Below are 24,244 nucleotides of genomic sequence, written 5' to 3' on the forward strand. Positions count from 1 at the left end.
ATGTTACATCAATAAAAAGCAAAATACTTCATGCTTTTGGTTGAGTGCTAGAGATCTTCATCTTCCATGATCCTGGAAACCACAGGGCCATCCATGTTATCACTGCGAGTGCCACAACATTTTAACAATTAAACAAGGTCTAAACGCTGTATGGAGTGCAGGTGACCTATCACGATATTGCATGGCTGAACAGAACAACATAATGTATATGAATTACAATTATCAGGGTTATTCACAAAAGGGGGAAGAGTTTGGAGAAGGCAGGAGAAGTTAACAATCTAGGACAACATAGCTGATTTGGAAAAATTATCCAATTCAGATCACTTTCCAGTTCAGCTATGTTGTCATTTCTCCTGCCTTCTCCAAACTCTTCACCCTTTTGTGAATAACCCTGTATATATTCAGTTGTTTGTCTTGAGTTCCACTTTAAAAATATATATATATATTATTTTCAAATGCAACTGATCTGATTGATGTATAAAAAAAAATGCTCCTATGCTTATTGTGTAATTATGTTTAAGTTGCAAATGTGGCTTTTATTGTGCATATACTTAAACAGTAGTTAATCTTAACAGTGGCCAATGTAGTTAGAACAATCAGGAAATGATGCAGCAGCACAGAAGTAAAAATGCATTGTACCAATACAATTTTAGGTTTGCAATATTAGCTCAACTACACTAAAATTTTCCTTTAAAATAGAGCTGCAGCTAACGATTATTTTCATAATCGATTAGTTAGCCGATTATTAAGTTTGATTAATCGGTTAATCGGATAAAACATAAAATAAATTTTAAAAAATGGCTCCAGTGATGGGACTTACTAGTTTGTATTGAGATTGCAGTCCATCACAGGAGCAAGCTTGGAGCAGTGGAAGTAAAAAAGAAAAAAAAAAAGTGTGTGTAAAATTGTACAGCAATGAATGCAGAATACCATCAGCTATAGAGAACTACAAAACCCAGCAATAGTACATTATAGCTGGCGGTATTCTGCATTGCGCTGTATAATGTACTATTGCTGGGTTTTGTAGTCCTCTATAGCTGGCGGTATTCTGCATTGCGCTGTATAATGTACTATTGCTGGGTTTTACTCCCCGCGTCCCTGTGTCGATCGTGGATGTGGGCGGGCGGTGAGCGTGAGGAGGTGCAGCATGTCAATGCGGGCAGGTCTGGCAGCAGCGAGCGTGAGGTGGGGAGGAAGTGTGGCGCGCAGCGTGGAGCCGTGAACAGGGCCAACCAATCGGAAGCCGATTAATCGATGATTGAAAAAGTTGACAACTTTTTCAATAATCGATTATAATCGATTATGTCGATTAGTTGTTGCAGCCCTACTTTAAAACCAAACTAATTTCGTTAGTAAATCTAAAGCCAACATTTTTTTCAGTCTTGGAAAGAGTAGAAAGGGATTCAAACACCTGTCAGAATTTTTTTTGCCTTCTGGGGCCCTGCTAGGGAGATTTACCCTCTCTATTTTCCTGGCGACCCTTGTCACTGAGAGTGAAAATGTGGGCAAATGCTAAATTTTGAGTTAACACCAGCAGAGGGGAAAAAAAAGAATAATCTTCCAATGGGGCACTAGTTCTTGTGACAGCTGTCTAAGAGGGGATTTCCTTCACTTTGGAGAGATTGTCTCTCCACTTCCTGTGTCTATGGGGCAGGAAGTGATGGGAAATTTCCCCCAATGGAATGGCAAACTGAAAAGTTTTCTAATACTTCCCTACTCCATCTGAAATTAATGGCTTTACTTCTGCTTTAAAGGACAATTCCGGGTAAAAATGTTATTAACCCTTGCAGTGGGGTTTCCCCCCACACTGCAAGGGTTAAGTGCTCGTTTTTGCCTAGGGTCAAGAATAACAGAGTTATACTTACCTGATCTTCCAAGCCAGTCAGCAGTGACAGAGCTCCCTCCAGCCTCTCTCCATCTCCAGTGCAGTGATGGTATGTCCCTCGGTGTCCTCATCTATACATTGTGTACCTCCTCATGTATCACTTCCCCCTCCCTTTTAGATTGTAAGCCCTCACGGGCAGCCCCCTTCTTACCATCTTGTCTTGAATTGTATTGTGATTGTAATGTCTTCCTTATATTGTAAAGCGATGTGCAAACTATTGGCGCTATATAAATCCTGTATAGTAATAATAATATACAACATGATGACTCAGGGACCTTAGACCACTGGATTGGAGGGGGTAGCGAAGCAGAAGGGACTGGTATAAAAGCAAGCCATCTGGAAGGATCAGTTGAATATAACTTTTTTTATTTTTGACCCTAGGAAAAAACAAGCACTTAACCCTTGCAGTGCGGGGGTAGCCCCACTGCAAGGGTTAATGACATTTTTACCCAGAGATCTGCTTTAAGCTATTCAGAACTTCTAGTTTAGGATTACGCCAGCAAATTCCCAGTCACACTTCCTCCAGCTGTCATCTCCATATATATCACTACTTCCTTTTTCATTGTCTCTGACGAAATCTTTCAAAATATCTTATTCATTAATCAGCACGTTCCCAAACCACTGGTTTACCTCTTATGCTGAGGCTGTTGTTGATTTCAAAACGACATGTATGCATGTTTGTGTTAATGTAGTGACCAAGAGACTAAGACTGGACATACACTGTTAGAATTTTGGCTGATTCCCAGGATTAGTCAAAATTCTTATACAGGATAAGTCGATTAGTCAATCGTCTGTGAGAGTCAGAGGTTTTTTGAAGGAGCTGGGGCAAAAAGTTTTCAGCTGAGCAGCAACTACAGCCAATCAGCTGCAGTCACTGTTTGGGTATTCTGACAGTGGCGGGTGCTGGCTGTCAGAATATAACAGCCTGGCAGAGGAGATTCGTCCATCCACACTGTTTAGCAGGGATGGAGGAGTCTGTTACATATTTTTCATATTTAGTGTATGTCCAGCTTAAGTGGCATAGAGAGCACTCACGTTAAACAACAGAGCAGGGATAGGCGTGAATCGCTCTACGTGGATCATACTAAGAGCATCAGGAAGGTGTCCTTCTCGGGATCCAACAAAAAAGAGCCTGAAACATAAGACAAATTAAATTGTAGCTAACATAAAAGACAAAATATAATGTAATGAATTCTCAGGCTTTTTTCCTTTATTTTCACTTGGTCATCCTGCCAGTAACACACTTCCTGTCCTAGGGTGACAACACTCATTCACTATTTCTATAGAGAAGAAGCGCTGTCACGGTAGGAAGGAAGCATGCTGACACCCCCTCTCCTTACAGGACACCTTCCCCTACAGGCGTTCTGTAATCCACAAAGGTGAACTAGGCAGAGCTAATAACAATACCTGAGATAACACTAAAGAGAGGACAAGACACGGGACAGTGCAGAATTTCTGGCAGGATCAACAGGTATTTATTTGCACATAAAAAACACTATTAATTGTATATTTAACAAGAAATGGGAGAAGTTAATTGTTTACATGCCCCTATAAGGAGACTATAACTACCTGCATTCTGTTCCCTACTGATGACGGGATCATTCCATCACGATCGTTCAGTTCATTAACGACTGGTGACGGAACTATCCTGTCATGTGGTACAATGAGTGCTGGTCCATGGAGGAACCAGTGCTCATTGAGTTACTGCTGTTACTGGGTCCCTTGGGGCTTGAGGCAGACCCTCAACAGCAGATTAGGTGGTCCCAGCCCTGTGAGCACTACGATAGCTGATCGCAGTGATCACAGCTCTGTGACAGCCACTGAGCTGGCTTGCAGCTCACTGTGTTGTGGAGCTACGAGTCGGTTAAGTGTGTAACAAACTGATACAAAGTATCTCTGAGGAGAATGCTGTATTCTCCTCAGAGATACTAAGTATCAAAGCCCCTGTAAATAAAAAAATATACCCCTTAGTGCCCCCTAGTTTAAAAAATAAATAAGAATTTACATATGCATATGTCACATCCAATTAAAGCCATTCTGTCCTTTAAAAAACTATATGTAACATGTGTAGGTGCAATGAATGAGGAAGGTGGAAATGATGGTTAAATTATGGGTAAACAAATACATAGCAAAAATGGCAAAATTGCTCTGCTCCACAGTAACGAAAATATTTTCTGAAGCTGTGTCACTAAGGGGTTAAACGTGTAAAGCCGACTTTCGACTCTACACTGGAAGTGATTCACCGGGCTGGAAAACATGCGGCCGCCTGACCCTCCTGCCCCTTTCTTTTTGGGCTCCGCTGCCCCTCCTGCGGGCCTGAAACCAGAGAGAGACCAGCGAACACCCGTTTCCTGGCCTCCTCCCTGCTGAATGAACCCGGAACCGATGATGATTTAGTTACTTCTGGTTTCTCAGCTGTCGTTTCCTGGCCAGGGAGGCTGAGAAAGAAGCTGAGCTGTGCACGAGCTTTGTTTGATCAGCTTCAATGAGCTGCAATGGTGACATTAGGGGTCTAATTAAAAAGGACCTGCCACTTCTACTGTGCTTGTGAATCCTCTATGGGATAGCAATAAAGTTAATTAACCTCCCTGGCGGTATGATTATTCAGGATTTTAGGAGGTTAAAAGAAAATAAAAAAATAAAGTTAAATAAAATGAATGTAAAAAGTTTTTAAAGTCCCCCACCTCTTTGCACATACTAATGCAAATGCATATCAGGAGTGTCTGCGTACAAAAATTACAACTGCAACACCCATGTTAGGTATTGCCATGCACGTCAGAGTGTGAGCAATAATTCTCGGGCCAATATCCATAGTTAGTTCTAAACTGATGACCTGTAAAATCTTTTAAATCGTCACCTATAGGCAATTTTGTGTGCACACAATTTCGAATCGTGAATATATTTGGTATCTGTTTACTGGCATAACTTTTATATTTTACCAAACTATTGGGTATTATATTGTGTTTCTGTGCACTAAAATTAACTTAAGTGTGTTTTTTACAGAAAATCGGGGCTTCATAAACAGTTGCGCTAATATCATGCAGCATCAAAATTTGTAATTGCAATTAATTCAACAGGGTCTCTGCTTTCATGAAATATATAATTCTGGGGGGTTTTAAGTAAACTTTAGGCCTAAAATGTGCATTTTTTTCCCAAAACACTTTTCATTGAGGAACAGGAACAATAACCATCATAAAAAAAAGTATATACAAAATAGAAACACAACAACACAACACAATAAAAGAAATGGAACACAGTGTAAAAACAGGCAGTTTTGAAAAGAAAAAGGGACCTATGAATTGGGAAGCTTGTGAATGGTCCTGTGCATAGTGTTTTGCAGGGCTGATCTGTAAGGTGTGTTTTCAGGTACAAGTAATGAGCACACTGAATAGATGACAGCAGATGATTAAAGAATGAGAACCCGTGTTTGTGTACTAATTACACAGACAGTTCTGTTACCTGGAAGCAGCAAGAATGGAAGCGTTCAGACCTCCGAAGCATGACAGAGCCACGGCAAGTGGGATCGTCCAGTTAAATATTCCAAATATCTGATCAGCGAATGTCTGGGAAAAGAGGGATCCAGGACCACATTGACTAAACGATGTGAAGACACAGAATCTCTGTCACTGACAAAACTGTTTGTAGCAAACTCACATTTTTTCTTTTAAGTTTTATTGTTTTCTATCAATAACAACACAGCTGCTTTATCTCTAATCAGGAACAAAAACGGACACTTTAAGGGCCCATTCACACCATCTCCATGTGTTAATTACACGGTTCTGTGTGATTAACATATGGTACCCCACAACGCACCTCATGTGTGATTTCAGTGCATGCGTTGTGCGGTACCGTGTATTAATCGCACAGAACCATGTGATTAACGCACGGAGATAGTGTGAACGGGCCCTCAGTACTCATTCGCACTACGTGGGGAAATTAATAAAGATGTCTGAGACAAGACAACAGGTGCGTTTGCTAATAGGAACCTAACTTTAAGGCTTAAAGCTGATTGTCTTCAATCGAGTTTAAAAAAGTTTTTCTCCGAAAACCAACAATACATGTTCTATATGAAGACAAAATACTGACTTGTAAATTTAAACTCAACCACAGGCTAACATTTTAGGAGGTAAGAATATAAAGTGAAATTACCACTGCCACAGCATCACTTCCCAGAATGGAGCGCATGTCCAGCACCGTGTAATAGGCCACATTGGTCAGCAGGTAAATCACAGTCACAATTGGCATAGAGATTCCAATGGCCAAGGGTAAGTTTCTGCAGAGAACATAAAAGAAGAATATAAGGTAGGAAAGGCTATCTTGTGTTTCTCCTTTTTTACCAACCCTATCTCTAAATTCTTTTTGTCCTGTTAACTGAGCTCTCCTTTCTTTCTTGTGTAATTAAACACTCTTAAAAACTTCACCAACAACTAGGGCTGGGCACACACCTTACAACCACAAAAGTTTTGCGATGGTTGTAATGTCATTAAAAAAAACATACGATCTGCCTATCTTGGACAGGCAGATCGTACTTGCGATGATGACCGCAATGCTGAACGGGCAGTGTGCGCTTGCACACTGCCCGTTCATAAAGGGTGGGAAAAACGTCATTTTCAGCCTGACAAATTCTGCTGCGGGAGGTGCGTTGCAGTGCCATTCACTTCAATGGCATCCCAAACGTGACTCCCACCCACAGTGTGATCTCCCTCACTGGAACACACGGTACCGCAATGCTGTGCTTTCCAGTGCAGTGTGATTGCAAACATTTGTGCATGCAGTTTTATTCTGAAATAAACCTTATGTTTGTAACATTCTATTTGTGTATTTTATTTTAAGTTAAGGATGGTATTTCATTTTTTTATCTTATTATTCAAAAAATAATCGGCCACCTAATCAATTATGAAAATAATCATTAGTTGCAGCCATACTATCAACTGCAGCTATGTTGCCAGTTGGCAATTTCTAGTTAACACTTTTTAGAGCAGGGGTAGGCAACCTCAGCACTCAATCTATGGAGAGACTACAAATCCAATCATGCCTTTGCCTGTGGGAGTCATGTCTGTGGCTGTCAGAATCTTGCAATGCCTCATGGGACTTGTAGTTCTACAACAGCAAGTGTGTTCAGGCTGTCTACCCCTGCTTTAGAATGTCAAAGCAGGTATAAGCAATACATTTTTTATCACAATTCAAAAAGTCGTGTTTTTTATGTAGTGCATCCTCACTGCTTGTCAGGAATTTTGGTTTTGTCTACATATACCCTAAAAGTCACCATCCTGTTTTAATAATCAACCAGTATAGACACCTTTAACATGGCTATACACATGCAAAGTAATCTGATTGTACAATTTCTATGTAAGCTCCTAAACGGTTCATTCAATTTAGAACCAATCACATAGACACTACACAGTTGTTGGTAGATCTAACGGAGATTGTATAATCAATCATAGTGTAAGGTGCAGTGGCGGAACAAGCGGCCAAGATATACAGCTGTCACTGTCACAGAGTTAACTGCGGTTCAGTGTAAAAAACGGCACACTACACGTCATATGCCGGTTTCTAACACTGAACCACAGTAAACTCTGTGACAGCTGTGGACACATAGGCGGTGAGAGAGGAAAGGGGTGGCACAGTAGCAGTGGAAGTGCCAGATGGGGGGGGGGCTTATTTTCTGGCAGTGCCCCTCCCGAGACTAGACTCTGGATCCGCCCCTGGTAAGGTGTTTGATCAGCTTTATGATGAAAAAATGTATAACTTCCATCTAAAAATACCAATGGATATGTGTGTGAAAATGCATTAAGGGCCCATTCACACTAAAGTGTTGTGCTAAATGCATGGTATCTGTGCCTTTAGCACACACTATTATACAGCGCTAAGCACCACATGCTAGGTGTGCTGGTGCTTTGTATTGACATTCATTCTGAATGGCAGCCCAATGCATCTCACAGTGGGCAGGCATTGCACGGTACTGCAATAGCGTGCGCATTGTGCAAGAAAATTATGCATGCTCTATTTTTTTACCGCACTGCACCACAACTGTCGCTACTGTAGTACCTTGCAATACAGCGCAAAGCATGCCTGGCGTGTTTGGTGCCATTCGGAATGCATGACAAGGCAAAGCACCAGCACACCTCGCATGTGGTGTATTTAATTGCACAATAGTGTGAGCTAAACGCATGGATGATGTACCTTTAGCGCAGTGCTATCATTTGAATGGGCCCTAAGACAGTGACACCCCTTACTGAGCTAACCACTGACCATCTGCAGTAAGCATTTTGTCATTACATCCTGTTTTTTTTTTTGCTCCATGTAGGTTGTAGCCTAGTTCCTCATTCTTATCCCTTCATGCTGGAGGGCTTGTTCACTCCAAATGCGGACCAGATCTGCATGAGTTTCTGCACAAATTTGTGCAGTGTGTTTTGCCACATTAAATAAATAAATAAATATTTTTTTAGCCTAAAATGGTCTTTCAGTGCGTTATGGAGAGTTTGCATGCGTTTTCGTGCGTTCCAAAGCAGAAAAAATAGGACATGCTGCAGTTTTTCCACATGCTCTGGAACTGAACGCTCTGGTGTGAACTAAAGCCCAAAATACCATTGGAATACATTGGATGCATTTTTGATGCGTCCTGTAACTGCTCTGTACAAAAGTGAATTGATGTCACCAGCACACCAACAATATTGGAGTCCAAAGTGTTCGTTTATTGGACCGTCATGTCACCAAAACAGTTTTGGTGACATGACATTCCAATAAACGAACACTTTGGATTCCAATATTGTTGGTGTGCTGGTGACATCAATTCACTTTTGTACTGTGTGGCGGCAGCATCCGCAGGTCACTGCGAGCACCCCCCATCATCTAATTTGGGGTTTTCCTAGTAAGGAGCGCGACAAGGTATCTTTTTGTTTGTTTCACTGTAACTGCTCTGCATCTGCTCCTTACTTGGTGTGAACAAGCCCGGACCCGCATTTCTTTTATGACCACACAATAATCTCACCTCTCCGGGTTCTTTATTTCTTCTGTGACGAAGTTCAGTGTGTCCCACCCAGAGTAAGAGAAGAGAGCTGAATACAGAGCAAGAGCAATATGGCCAACATCATGGGAGGAACCAGCAAAGGCATCATCAAAGTTCTGTGTCTGACCTGACAATGCAGAGACAGTAAAGGTTATAATGAAATAATGAAACAGTGGGTTGAAGAAAAGATATTTAGATGAACACACAGGATGTAATGAAAACAATGGTAGGAGCAATAGAAATGTCAGGATACAAAAATTGTGAGGATACAGTTAGATGTCCATGGTGCACAAGAGATGAGCAATAATCATTCAATTGTCCACACACCGTTCTCTCTGTTGTAATATACATTTGTGCATGTTTGATCACAACAATCCTCATCATTTTCCCTCATTTCATAATAGGAAACAAAAGGATTTTTAAAAAAAGCAACGATAGAGAACCCTCAACTAGCTCACTCTAGATCAGCATGACAGCCAGACAACTTGTGTTTTCAAAAAGAGGTCAGCTCAGCAATGGCAGCCAATATGTGTCTCTAATAATAAGGTTTCCTTTAAAGCTGAACTCCAGGCACAAGCAATTTAATATAAATGTATCCTTCAATATCCACAATGGATATAAATCACTTTGTGTGCACAAAAAGCCTTTTCAAACCCAGATAGTACCTTAAAATTATGGAGCCGGCCATAATTTCAAACACAGATATTACAGAGAAAGCATGGAGTCGGCTTCCCGGCCAATCAGAAAGCCGGGTGCCATGTAATGTCGCGATGCCCGCCTTCCTGATTGGCCCACTTCTCGACCAATCAGGAAGCCGGGCAACACGTCATTACATGGCGCTCGGCTTCCTGATTGGCCGGAAAGCCGGCTCCATGCCTTCTCGTCTCCTGGTGACAAGGGAGCATGGAGATGGCTTCTCTGCTAATCGGGAAGTCAGGTGGTGAGTCTTTACACGCCGCTCGGCTTCCCAGCTAATCAGGAAGCCAGGTGGTGAGTCATTACACGCCACCTGGCTTCCTTAATGGAACTTCCGTTATCGTAATTCGGTATCGACGAGTACCGGAAAAAAAATCGGTACTCGTACTAGATACGGAAAAACCGGTATCGGTGCATCCCTACTCAAAACGTTAGAGTTGGCCCCAGAACAAGAGGTAAGAGGAAACATTCCAATGAGGTCACCAGTTCCACAGACAACTGTCTAAGAGGGGAATTCTCCTCACTTTGGGAGGTTTCCTCTAACTTCCTGTTGTGTCTCTGGGTAGGAAGTGAGTTTCCCCAATGGTACACTGACAGCAAAAATTAAAATCTTCCGTACAAAAAAAGTTTTGGCTATACACATAAATTAAAAAATAGGCTTACCAATTTTTTTAAACACCAATGTACCCTAGAATGTACCATTGTAATTGGTACCCCCTATGTGACCATCTTTGCAGTTACTCATTGATGCTCTCTATCCTCATTCATTACACTTAACACATTAAATAACACTTCTGACCCTTCTTTTTAATGATGTGTGTTGTTCCTGCAATAGCTATTCAAAATGTATGGCACCACAGCACATGACGGTTGGTGCATTACTGTGTGTTGCAGTAACACGTGTTTTCCTGCATGTTGCTGCAATGTAGAAATGAAAACGGGCCCTTAGTGTTTTACAACTATACATGGCTTGTAGTTTGTACACATTTTAACTTGTTCCTCATGTCTCATTTCCTCTTTAGCTTTATTTACTAAGCTGTGGTAGGCATGGCTCTCCTATTTTTTTTTTATTGTTTGTTACTTCATATTACTTGTAGTGGGGCTACCACCACACTGCAAGGGTTAACTTCTCAGTTTGGTCTAGGGTCTACAATAAAAAAGATATATATTTACCTGATCCTCAGTCCTGCTCCTGCCTGGCTGCTAGACTGGTCCCATATCCTATTCTCCCCCAGGCCCCGGTGGTTTTAAGTACCAGTGACGTCATCAGGTGTAATACATGTCCACTTACATGAGGACGCCAAGGGACATACCACTGCCGGAGCGGAGGGGAAAGAGAGTGGTGAGCGCTGACTGCCAGGGTGTATCGGGTGAATATATTACCACTGCAAGGGTTCATAAAATGCCCGGAGTTCTTTAATATTTAATTTTTTTGATTGTTCACTTTGTAAAGTGTTGGGTCATATAATGGAGTCATATAGATAAGGATAGAAAACATAGATAGATTTGTTTATGCAAAGCTGCAGGGGCGGGGAATGCCCAAGCCTGCAGCTGATTGGTTCGGTGGCCTATGGCACTCGGATCAGGTTTGGTCTGAACCGGAGCTCATTCCTAATCTTGAATAGCAAACCTAAGTATTATGTAGAACCTGAATTTTGTAAGAATGGTATTCCTCCTTCACATTACATATTTGCTTTCTGCAATAGCTCTCTCTCCCTCTGTTACCTCCAGTACCTCACCTTGAGCAAGCTTTACAATTCCTGCGATGATGACTGCAATCAGAGCCAAGACCTTGGCATAAGTGAACACATCTTGGACACGGGTGCCCCATTTCACATAGGCACAGTTCACAAAGGTGAGAAGTCCTACAAGGCACAAATAGACAAGAGAACAATTTATAGTATACAGGAATGCAGCAGAGCAGATAACCAACCCTCTGACACAGTGCAGGATGAGGTATAAAATGCACTTTATCATATTCACATGTTTAATATTATATTATCGTTCCTGCACCGAAATGATACCATCTAAAATCTCCTAATAATGTTGTAATTCTACCATCCTATTTATTATTAGCAAATAAAAAAATGACTTGAAGTGTATGTAAATACAATTTTATAGTAGCTTTTGATACAAGATTAAAGTTCCATGTCAGTTTTTTTAGCTGTCTGTGTCCAATTAGGGAGATTTCCCTTTGCATCCTGTGGAGATTCACTTAGAGAGGTGTCACTGGAACAGGTGTCCCCATTGGAAGTTTCTTCCCTACTCCAGTGACAGCTGTAAAATTTTGAATTTCCCATTACTTTTTGACCAGTTGGCAATGGTAACTAGGACAAATAGAAAGCATGAATCAATCAAACAGGGACACAGGCAACAATATACACCTGTATGAACACAAAAAAGCGCCAAAAAGGACTACTCCGCCAGTATGGACCAATATAAGACCCAACAATATAAACCTGACGGATTGTAAAATGCAAGGTCCGTCTGTAATGTCCCGGCCCCCTCTGTATATTTAAAGAAAAAGGTTAGATTTATACTTACCTTAAGATTGCCATACACCAATACACAGCTTGAATTGTATCTGATTCCTGCAGAATCTGTCCAACTCCCAACCTTGGCACCACCTACCATAGCAAACTTTATTTAAAAATTGAAGAAGCTGGGTGGAAAATTGTTGGCAGAACCAGGGGCGTAACTAGAAATCACAGGGCCCCATAGCAAAATTTTGTATGGGGCCCCGTGATTTCTAGTTATGCCCTTGCAGAGCCCACCTGAGAACTGATCCGCTGTCCGCCTCCATGGTCGCTGTCAGGCCCTGTCTCCTCCATCGCCGGGCCCCGCCTCCTCTTCCGTCGCCAGGCCCCGCCTCCTCTTCCATCATCGGCCTGCCTCCTCCTCTGCTTCTGACGCCGGGCCCAGCCTTCCTTCTCCACAGCTGCTGGCTGCTGGCGTCACACCCGCCAGTGACGAGGAACGTGACAGCGGAGGAATGGGACAAGAAGAACAGGCAAACAAAAGCAACTATAAGTCTACTAGTGGAAGACGTCCAGCTTATCCACATAAGAAAAGAAAATAGAGCTAAAGGTATGTGGACTGCATTACAGAAACTGCATGAGTGTTCAAACCCAAACAGTAAACTATATCTGCCACGCAAGCTATATAAGATGAGGCTAGAAAAGAGGCCAGGAAATGGGTGAATATGTGAATGCCATGCTGGAAATCGTGGAACAGCTGCGCGCAATTGGAGAGGAAATGAAAGATAACCGCATGGTGGCATTACTGCTACGCAGCCTTCCGGAGTCATATAATGCTCTTATTAAGGCTCTAGAAACCAGACCTGAGCAGGAACTAACACTAGAATATGCCAAAGGAAAATGAATCGATGAATATTACAGTGTTTTCGCTTTAAAAAGACTGGACATCTGAAAAAGGACTGTTCAAACTGGAAAGCCGAGCAGAGAAAGCGAGAGGCGAGAGGCATCTACAAGAGAAAGAGCTAAGGCAGCTACAAAGGCAACCGCAGGCACATCATGGAGCGCTACCTTTAAAGTGAGTCAGAACAGTATACCATGTGGATGGTATATTCACTCAGGCACAACAGGTCACATGACCAGTGATGAGACCTTCTTCACAGAACTTGATTTCAGTGCAAAGGACAAAGTTTTCATAGAAAACGGAAAAAGTATTACTGCAGAAGGTAAAGGACAAGAATTCTTGAACTGCATCACACCGCGTGAATAATGTACTGTATGTTCCAGACCTAGAAGGAAGCTTTCTATCCTGGAAAACCCTTGCTAATAACGGTGTCACAGTTTAATTCCGAGGTGATGAATGCACAATCCAAAACAATAAGAAACTCCTCCCAAAAGGAAAATTGGATGAACACCTGTACAGACTCATCACCGCAGATGAGCAAGTCATGTCAGCCACTCATAATCCACACAACAAATGTATCTACCTACGGCACAGGCGACTAGGGCACTGAAACGCAGAAGCCATAAAAGACATTATAAAGAGAGGCTTATCAGAAGATATAACCAACAGTCTTCAGTTGTTCCCAGTATCCAGTCGTCTGTCATCCCCTCTGGTGTCATCAGCATGTGCATCAGCTACAGGCACTCGTGCCCCTCTCTGTCTGTACACCTTAGGCCCCGTTCACATTGAGCGATTTATTGCGCGGTAATTCCCGCGATATCGCGGCAATTTACCGCGCGATATCGCTATCCAATGCTTCTCAATGGGGCAAAGGGTCCTGCTGTCGCGGGTCGTGGGTCGTGGGTCGCTACAGCAGGACCCTTTTTGTAGCGGATTTAGCCGCGATTCAAGCTTGCTCAATGCAAGCATTTGCGCGATATCGCGCGACAAATCGCGCTATATCGTGCAAAATGCAAATCGCGCAACAAACGCGCAATTTGCGAACCGCTCAATGTGAACGGGGTCTTATATTGCACCTTTAGGGGTGCTCATACGAGACCTGCAAGGAGAGGCCTACCTTGTCACTTCAGGCTCATACCAATGTATGTGATAGTGCAACAGGCAGAAGACAAAAGGGGGGAATTTATCAAAACTGGAGGAAACAGAATCTGGAGCAATTGCCCATGGCAACCAATCGGCTCCTTTCTTCAGTTTGTTTAGTTAAGGTTAGGAAATGAAAGAGAGATGCTGATTGGCTGACATGCACAGATGCTCCAGATTCTGTCTGCACCAGTTTTGATAAATTCACCAGAGTGTTCCTTTTGTTTAGTCAACAGGGCTAAACCAGACAAGTCTAAACATGTATGGCTAGCACTACCGCCATCTTCCACATCACTGGGTTTGATGTCACCATCTTTCTGGAAAGATTCCAGGCCAAATCTCATGAGAAGATACTCAAGAGCATCTTTTGCAAAATTTGCACTGCTCTGTATTTTCAGAGTCTCGACAGTGTGTAATGCCATGCTTACTTAGACGCCGCAGGTGGAAGACGAGAATAGGCTAAGTGTAGGATCGAACTTTTTCTTTACAGTTTGCACATACTTAGAGATAGTGACATTAATAGGGGGAAGGGGGCAAGAAAACCTTTGCACTTTACTGCAAGGTAAAGGTTAGGTTTTACCTAATCAATCCCAAAAACAAAATGCTGTCTTTACTGTAATAATAAAAGGCCAATAAAGCAATAATACAAGTTAATGTTTTGTGAAACATAATACAGAAATGTATATAAGACAGCTATGTTGTCCTAGATTGTTCACTTCTCCTGAGTTCTCCAAACTCTTCACCCTTTTGTGAATAACCCTGTTAGACTTCTTTAGAAAAGGCTTATTATGGAGCAGATAGCAGTGGAGCAGTAAGACACCCCAGGTATATGGTAAAATTAGTAACTGACTAAAAAAAATACAACCCTGCTGTTCCTTCATTCCCCCAAGAATGATCCCTGGATGCAGGGGCATCCCGAGGCTGGGTGACACCCGGAGCAGAGACCGGGTGACACTCCGCTGTGACGTCATTGTGCATGCGCGTGATGTTGCCGCGCGCGTGTGCGATGACGTCCTCCCGCATGCGCAGTCATCTTATTGACGCTTGCCAGTGGCCATCTTGGTAATAGGCGCCTGCAGAGACAGGAGGGGATGTTCACCCTGGCGGGATGAGGTATGCCGCCGGGTCCCCTCCTCTCTCCTTAGAATTCGATATATCAGATCGCACTCCTGGCCGGAAAATACCCAATAAAACAGGGAGGGTGCAGCAGCGACAGCAGATGCCTCCGCAAATCTTTTAGAACCAGAAAATAGTCACTCGCATTTCAAAGCGAAATTCAGTCAATCACTTTATTTAATATAGTGATAACATCTCTAAGTTCTCTCCTGACACTGTCAGGCTCTCTGTCCATGGCCGAGTGCCCGACTTTTCATAGCGGGTGACACCAAAATGACTGTCAGTCATTTTGGTGTCACCCCTCCAATGGTGGCACCCAGATGCGGGCCGCACCCCCCTTGTGACTCCACTGCCTGGATGTGATGTTTTCTACAAACAGACATGACAAATGTTACCAGATCTAACTGCAGTTTTGTGGATTCTACATCCACAGATTCATTATTAGGCCTATAAGCAGCCACCTACTGCAGTTGTCTGCAGGTAAACATCTCTTCAAGGGTAAGTATTATTTTAATAAATATTGTTTAGGAAAAGCTATACCACACCTCCCAACTGTTGCTCGTCTGGAGGAACTATGACTCTTTTGGAACCAAATCCCTCTGTCCCTATTTTCCTCTCAGTCGTCCCTCTTTTTGGTCTGACGTACATATATCTATGAAAATGTACTATTTAACCACCAAAAGTGTTATTATGCACTACAATCTTCATCCTATCTTCTAATTATCTAATTTGCTATTATACAAAAGCCAGTGTAAAGGAAAAGTAATGGTAGTAGACAACAATTTTGGGTTGAGCCAATCATTTTTGGCATACAAATTCTTAATGGTTTGCAAAGCTGGGGGCATGGCAGGGGTGTATACATTGTGCTAAAGGATGTCCCTCTTCCTCATCTAAGAAGGTTAGGAGGTATGCTATAAACACACATCTTGCAAGCTATTTGTAACCACCTCTGTGACCAACATCTACTTATTTACTACCAGAAGGACAATGTGAGTAGTCAGTGCCCATCATTTCATTGCTATGGTTTTTCGATATGCAGATAGCACTATAAAAATTAGGTTGATCTAACCTAATATAACAAAAACTAAAACTCTTCTACGCTTCTAAAATCCAAACTTCCACTGTAATGAGTATAAATGTGTCTTTATTGTTAGTTAGCCAGCTTTCATGGACATTAGCTGAGTCTGACTAAGACCTTTAGTCCTGCTCTGTGTAAAAACTGTAAAGCTGCTCCTGCCTAAATTTCTCTTTTTGTGCACGGTGATTTGGCATTGAGGGCATGTATTGTACGCACTGGTCATGGGACTGTGCTGCTGCTGTCAGCAGAAGATCCTTTAGAACTTCCTTGTCCACAACTTTCCACCCACATCCTGTCCGTAACAGTCCGGGGCACAGAGAATTTCATAAGACAATAATAAGGGAAGAACATGAGACAGACAGGAAGACAGAACTAAGAAAATGAAACAGAACAGGAATAGCCATACAAGTGAAACACTAGGAGAGCAATAAAGAAGAAGACCATTTCCTAGCATAAAGTGCATAGTACAACAATGGTGTGCACATAGAGTTTCACTTCTGTGTACATCACTCACATGATCAGACACATGACCTGCGGTGGACATGACGCACTCTGCCAATCTGACAAATGGTCTAAATCAGAGAGATTTGGATGTACTCAAAGTGTTTTGTAAGCCCTGTGCTATGGCAATAAGATTGCATGTAGAAAGGTCTAGCTTGCTCTATAAAGTTACTGGATTTAAACCTGGATGAAAGTTTTTACATACACTATAAATGATGCTTGACATTTCACATTATCATTTCCATATATAAATGAAATGCAGCACACATTAAAAGCAGATTAGTGATCTATCAGTGAGTATTGCTTCCTGCATCTGTGTAGGGTGTAGTTTTTGAACGCATTTAAGTGAGATACTGGTCTGTATTTGTTGCCTCTATGAATAAGCCTACGGGTGAAACATGTGAGAGGTTGTAGCTGGTTGGGGGTATGCAGTGCTGGTATTTGTTGCTTTATACACTTTTATTCACTGTTATACTGGATTTGCTGTGAATTTCAATAAAGTCTAAAGTATTGGAATTCTCTGGATAGTGTGGTCTGTTCGTATACTACTATACATTAAAAGTAGATTATGCCTAAATGGTCATTATTTTGTTGTATTAAATGGTCTTAATATCTTGCATATGTTTAAGTAAGTGTAGAATTGTTCTGGTGCAATCAATTTTCTGTAAAAAGTCATATCCTCAAAAACCTGTACCCTAAAAACCCTGTAGTTTTTAGTAGATGCTGCTGGGTGTAAGTTTCCCAATGGGAAGTTTGGCAACAAGTTTTTAGGTGCTCCCAACATACCCATTATTAGGCAATCCTATCTCTTTACCTGGATTTTTCATTTCTTTACCTCCATATAAATGAATTATCACTGTCAATTAGACCAACACATAAAAGTGAACCTGTGGGTATAGGAATGTGGAAGATTTCACTGCCTAGTTGTTTGTAAAAGTGCTAGGGCTAGGGGTATCATGATAATTCTGACTGTGCTGTCTAGTGCAGGGGTAGGCAAACCTGGCACTCCAACTGTGGTGAAACTGCAAGTCCCATCATGGCAGTCATGTCTGTGGCTGCCAGAGTCTTGAAATGCCTCATGGGAAATGTAGTTTCACCACAGCTGGAGTGTTGAGGTTGTCTACCCCAATCCAGTGGGTCACATATCTAGAACAAGCAGTGAAATCTGACATATCTGACTGCCCATCCTGCATATGTGTTTCAAGTAACAGACTCACTAGGTAGTGAAGCCAACATATAGATGCAACTCCTGAGCTTGCATCTTGAAATGCAATGGCGGCTGCTATATTTCTGTCCTCACAGGTTCCCAGGCTCTCACATTCTAACATTTGTAATTATTTAGTTACTGAATAGCTCTGATCTATTGTTGGTTTTGTATCACATTTAATTTCACTTTGGAAGAGCAATACAGATTCAGTACTTCCATATATATATAAAAAAAAATTAGATGCGTAAGATTGATGTAAAAAAACTTGTTACAGAATTAAGAAAGTTCAATGTGACAAATGAAAGGTATATTCTGTACGCCAGAAACATTTTCTTATTTAAAGAGGACTGCAAACTAAAAACTTTGAGCTTTTCTTAAGGGAAAGGATGAGGACAGCCTGTTCTGTAAGATGCCATCTTTAGTCAAATTAGGATTTCTGCTTACCCCAATCTAAATGATCAAGTTTTGTTTACCTGTTTACCAAGCTTACCTATGCAGGCCGCTGCAAGGAGCCTATTAGCAGAGTAAGGCGATTCACAAGACGGGAAGATGGGCTGCAACATGTAGTTGGAAAAGGTGATGGCAATAACAGCTTGACTAGTAGGCTCAATAATGAGGAGGGATGTCCACAGTCTGATGAAGGCTATGAAGCCACCAAAGGCCTCCAGGATATAGGCATAGCTTGCTCCTGATTTGGTAATGGTTGTACCTAGTTCAGCATAACATAAAGCACCGAATATTGAAAAAACTCCACCAATTGCCCAGATGACCAACGAAAGGCCATAGGAAGCACTATAGATAAGGACACCCTTGGGTGAGACAAAGATCCCAGAACCGATCATGTTGCCTACAATCAGGCAAACCCCATTCAGCAGTGAAATTTCCTTCTTGAGTTTCATGGATTCCTGAGAGGTAGTGTCCACTGCAGGTTCATGTTTGCCATTGGGATCTGGCTCCTCTGTGGAGGCAGGTATGTATTCACTGGCGATACCCATGGTGGAATGATAAAGTCAGCAGCACAGCAGCATGTCCAACTAGGAGAAAGCGAGAGGTCACAGGGTAAGTGAAGCAGCCATGCACATTAAATTGTAACAGGAGAGGAATTTTACCTCTTCAGTGCTGGCTACACATAATTAACTCTAAACACACAGTGGATGGTACAGAAATATCCAGGTATACTGAGCTCTATTTACAGCCAATCCACAAGAAAAATGAAACATATCTGTTTAAAAGGCCCGCTAAAATAAATGACATGCTGGTTTATGTAAAAGAATTCGAATGGCATTCATTGATAAATGTAACATTGTCCAGCTTATGTATAGTGGTAAGCTTACATAAATTTTTCTGAAACATATTAGTAGCTCATTCACATGAAGTAACTCTTTGTTTTAAAGTAGATTTTAACAGTCCTAAACCAGGTCATAGAGGTGAAATTGCCTTTGCCTGATGTGATACTGTCGGGTGACGATCTCATGTCTATAGGCACTGGCAGTCAGCACCATCTATTGGGAGAGATTAGGATCTGGTGTGTCTGAACCCTTTTCTGATTGATACTGTCTACCCCCAGAACAGCCACCCACCCCACCAAGTCCTACTGGTGTAAGGCTCCATTCATACATAAACATAAAAAACAATGCATTGCAATGTGCATGCTTCAGACTTTTGCGGTGGCCACATGGTAGGAGACCACGTGTCCCGCAAAATAGTACAAGCACGATTTTATGGCAGATTCCGCACGTCCCGGCTACAGTAATAGCCGCAGAGGTGCGGAATCCGCGCCTATGTTAAAGTTTGCGCGGTTGTGTGAATGGAGCCTTAAACATTTTCTTCTTCTCCTGCTCCATTCACAAAAACATGTACAGGTGATTGTGCACATTATTTATACAATGGAGTGAACCATTGCCATTTTTCGTAAATGATAGCGATAAAAAATAGATACCACTGCCCAAGTGATTTTCTGTTCTCTGCTTGGCACTCATGTGTGGTACTGCCATGAAATTGAATGACCTGAATTGGCACTGAGCATCTGCTCATCATCAAAGAAGGAGACCTGGTGGCATCATCTCATCCATTGCTGCCACTGGCAATCTCCTCTCAAGAGCTTCAGGCTGGAACTCCCCATTAGCACAATCTGGATATGCAGGAAAACAATCGCTGTGTCATATCAGGCTATATGCTTATTTTAGACAGGTTTTCCTTGTTAGGTTTGTTGTTCTAGACATTCTCTTTTGTGTGTGAGATGTACAGTGTTTATGGGGTTATTATCAATCTACACACATGTATTCCTCACATTGCCCCACTGTAATTATTATCATAAATATTTTAATTGTAAATAAATGTGTTTATACAGTATTCGCCTTCTTACGTCAAAGTTTAAATAACTAATCCAATCAGAAATCATTTACATAGTTCTTTGTATGCACAGTTACTAGATACAGAAACACAACCAGTGCCAGAGAAACCATGACTTAGTTTAAAGAATGAAAGTGGAAGTTGACCCTAGAATTACTAGGGCATATTACATCAAACAGCCAAATAACACATGCACCTTGATAAATGCATAGCACCATGTTGGCCTCTGTCCATGCTCTGGTTCTCCAAGACTAAGCATTGAAAATTGACAGCTATTACCAGTGACACCATACAATCAATGTTGTCGCAAAGGCCCCCCCCCCCCCCAAAACTATTTTAGGGCTTGCGATGATCGCAAGTACGATCTGCCTGTCCAAGATGGGCAGATCGTACGTTTTTTTAATTACTTTACAACCATCGCAAGACTAAGGTCTTGCGATGGTTGTAAAGTGTATGGCCACCCTATGACCTGCAGGACTCTTGCTGTAGACTTGCCAAGCAAATTTGCTACATATTCAAAAAGTGTCAACTAGAACTTGTGCTGCGAGTGTTCTGTAAGTCAAACAACTTACCAGGAATGTGTGCAGCAAGTTAGAAAGAATTACAATTTTACCCTGCCACAAGTTTGTGGCAAGTTATCCTTGCTATCTGGGTGATTCTGTGCCCTGATTCTGTCAAAAGCTGCCCACACACCTTACAACCATCGCACGACTTTCAATGTGCGATGGTTGTAAGGTAATTAAAATCTCGTACATCCTGCCCATCTTGGACAGGCAAATCGTACTTGCGATCATCGCAAGCCCTCCCCGCCGAGGGGAGGGCTTGCGATGATTCAAGTACTGAGCGGGCAGTGTGCGCTTGCGCACACCGGCCCGTTCGGCATTTGTCTTCCGTGCACGCCACTAACCCGCCGAAAATCGTACGATTCTCGGCGGGTTTTCGAGCGTGCTCGGAAGACAAAAGTTTCTACTGTACGGTCGCACGCCTTCCATACACCTGCCGATTATCGTATGATCGCGGTATCTCCCGCGATTATCGTACGATAATCGGCAGGTGTATGGGCACCTAAGGACATAAATAGCACAAGGGGGTCTGAGCAGCACCATGAGTTGTATTGTGTCATTGGTAGATGGCTGGTAATTCCAATGCTAATAGCTGGACAACTGAAGTGTGGCCAGAAGTCAAACATGGTGCTATGTATTTATCACATGTGTTATATAGCTGTTTAATGTTCATAGAGTATTTCTAGGTTGAATATCCACAATGTTCTGAGTTAGTAAAGAGGAGGCGGCTTCAATGTCAAATTAGGACATATGCTGCAGTATGCTTTCATGTTGACACAGTGCTGAAAATCAACTGTATTCATTTGTTTACATTAGTCATCAGGAAACGCACAGTGAAAACACACTGAAAACTCCCTTTTTTAGCTGCTGAGACTCGACACCTGTACTGGGAGATATAAGGAGAATACCATAAAAATGCTACTTTCCAGGCTGTCATGCCAACCTTTTTTCCACTAACCCAGAAAAGTTGTAGACAAAGTCAAGTCAGAGGAAAGCCAGAACCGAAAAATTGTTCCAGCTCAGTGGCTCAGAAGGTATGAAAACCAATGAATCGGCACAACAGCTGGGCAATCAGGATTTTCAGAATGCTAAAATGCTAAAAGGCTGAATTCATAGGCTGGGCACACACCTTACAACCATCGCAAGACTTACGTCTTGCGATGGTTGTAAGGTACTTAAAAAAACGTACGATCTGCCTATGTTGCATAGGCAGATCGTACTTGCGATGATCGCAAGCCACGCCCCCTGAGGGGCGGGCTTCCGATGACCGCAATGCCGAACGGGCAGTGTGCGCTTGCGCACACCGGCCCGTGCGGCTGTTATCGTACAGACATGCCACAAACCCGCCGAACATCGTACGATGCTCGGCGGGTTTTCAAACATGTCCGTAAGTTTAAAGTCGTGCGACCTTACAGTAGTAGAGCAGAAAAGAAATAGACACCGGCACTCCAATAATAAATCGATTACGTCTATTTATTGACGTACATCAAAAGCAAAATAACACACTTAGCGCTAAGTGTGTTATTTTGCTTTTGATGTACGTCAATAAATAGACGTAATCGATTTATTATTGGAGTGCCGGTGTCTATTTCTTTTCTGCATTACTTTGACGGTGGCCATCCGTCGACTACTGAGCACCCAGGATACTTTGTTGGACGTGCGGTCAGGAGTGCAATGGGTACATGGACTGTAATCTTACAGTAGTAGAGGTCGCACGGCTTCCACACACCTTACGATCATCGTACGATAATCGTAAGGTGTGTGGGGACCCATAGACTGCATTCACACACTATAACAGGGTGTGGCCGTGCATTGCCACATGTGTGTTAGCATTCATTGTGTTAAGGTAGCCAATATTCAATGGGCTGCCAACACACCAAAAAACACAATGGCTTGGCCAAAACAGTTTACCATAACACCATGCCTAAAATATCTAAAGCAGAACTCCAGCCAAAAACAACAAGAATAGTAAGCCGGCAAAAATTTTTGGCTTTTTCGTTCTTTCGGGTCTGAACGCTGTTTCTTTCGTTATTCGATTACGGATCTTTCGGGATTTAATTTTAGTTTCAGATGGGGTTTTTTGATTCGCCAGAAAACAGTCACGTGCCCGATTTATAGTTTCATTTTGAACGAAATTCAGATGATCCGAAATTTCATTATAAGAACATTCAGATTCGTTTGCTTCAGCCTCATTGGAATTCGGACATTCGGATGCATCTGAACTAAACAAAATTTACATGTCTAATGGATAGCCAATTAAAAGATAAAGTGAGAAATCCAGTTTTTAGTGCAATATTCAATTTGGAAATTTTCTCTCACAGTCCTCTTTTCTGCTGCTAGATGTCCTCAGTCTGATGGCCATCATCATCCAAATAAATTGTCATGAGCCCAGGTCATCATGGACTCGAACCCAGCCTCTGATTGGACAGTGAAACGAGAAGCAGCGCAGTGGCAAGCTCATCTCTGTGCTTTCTCCTCTTATCAGCATGCTTCTTCTCAGCATATGAGCAGATTGACTCCTTGTAATACTTCTTCATCTCAAACTCCAGCCCTGCTGTACAAGGCCTGCAACAGGCTGATACTAGGTAAAGTTCAGGTACTTACACTGTTTGCATTGAAATAGTACTTTAAATTATTATGAGTGTTTATATAGCAGAGCCAATTTACACAGTGCCTTACATACACATTAGTTCTTGCCCTTAAAGGAGACCTATGAGGTGAGTGATTTTCACTCAACCTCATAGTTCGAGCCGACGTGTGACAATTAAACTGTCACACGTCGGCTCATTAGATCGGGAAGTGAGCGAACACATACCGTTGCTCGCTCACTTCTCGATCATGTCCCTGCAGAGAGCCGTGACTCTCACTCACGGCTCCCTGCAGGGATTCCCCCCGATCCCCTGTCCGATCCTCCAGCACTGACTGGCAAAACGGACAGGGGGATGGGGTGGGTACAGCTGGCTCTGCCTCTTTATAGCCAGAGCCAGCTGTCACTCACGCAGCTGGGTGTCACTCACGCAGCTGGGTGGATCTCAACAGTAATGTCGGGATCCATCCTGGCTGTGGCTGGCTCAGTATAGCGCGAGCTGTAGCTCGCGCTATACTGAGCTTTGGGTCACGGGAGGACGCTAGTTTATGTCCTCCTGTGACCCCTAGGAGAACTATGGGAAAAAACACTTACCCCATAGTTCTTCTTTAAGGGCAATACAATCTAAGGTCCCTATCTCACGATGTATCTCACGATGTATTCACTTTGCATAGTGACTGTTACCTAGTACAGTGAATAAGGTGAAGCTGTGCTATGTGGCAGGGGTATATA

At 42.4% G+C, this 24,244-nt stretch overlaps 1 protein-coding gene across 2 annotated transcripts in view; it reads right to left on the reverse strand.

Annotated features, from left to right (window-relative positions):
- The window catches only part of SLC7A7 (solute carrier family 7 member 7), a 35,662-nt gene that overhangs the window by 3,166 nt on the left and 8,252 nt on the right, over positions 1 to 24,244 (reverse strand). The window contains exons 2-7 of one of the 2 annotated variants that reach the window (XM_018556143.1): positions 18,501 to 19,049; positions 11,330 to 11,455; positions 8,877 to 9,021; positions 6,035 to 6,158; positions 5,345 to 5,448; positions 2,921 to 3,017 (exon numbers count right to left, since the gene is read on the reverse strand). In XM_018556143.1, coding sequence (XP_018411645.1) covers positions 2,921 to 3,017; positions 5,345 to 5,448; positions 6,035 to 6,158; positions 8,877 to 9,021; positions 11,330 to 11,455; positions 18,501 to 19,005 — 1,101 coding nt within the window. In that variant the 5' untranslated portion in view covers positions 19,006 to 19,049. The remainder of the gene's footprint in view (positions 1 to 2,920; positions 3,018 to 5,344; positions 5,449 to 6,034; positions 6,159 to 8,876; positions 9,022 to 11,329; positions 11,456 to 18,500; positions 19,050 to 24,244) is intronic. The other variant, XM_018556142.1, reaches the window with a different exon arrangement.

This window comes from Nanorana parkeri, unplaced genomic scaffold (assembly GCF_000935625.1).
Source record: "Nanorana parkeri isolate BGI_ZX_2015 unplaced genomic scaffold, ASM93562v1 scaffold225, whole genome shotgun sequence".
NCBI lineage: Eukaryota > Metazoa > Chordata > Amphibia > Anura > Dicroglossidae > Nanorana > Nanorana parkeri.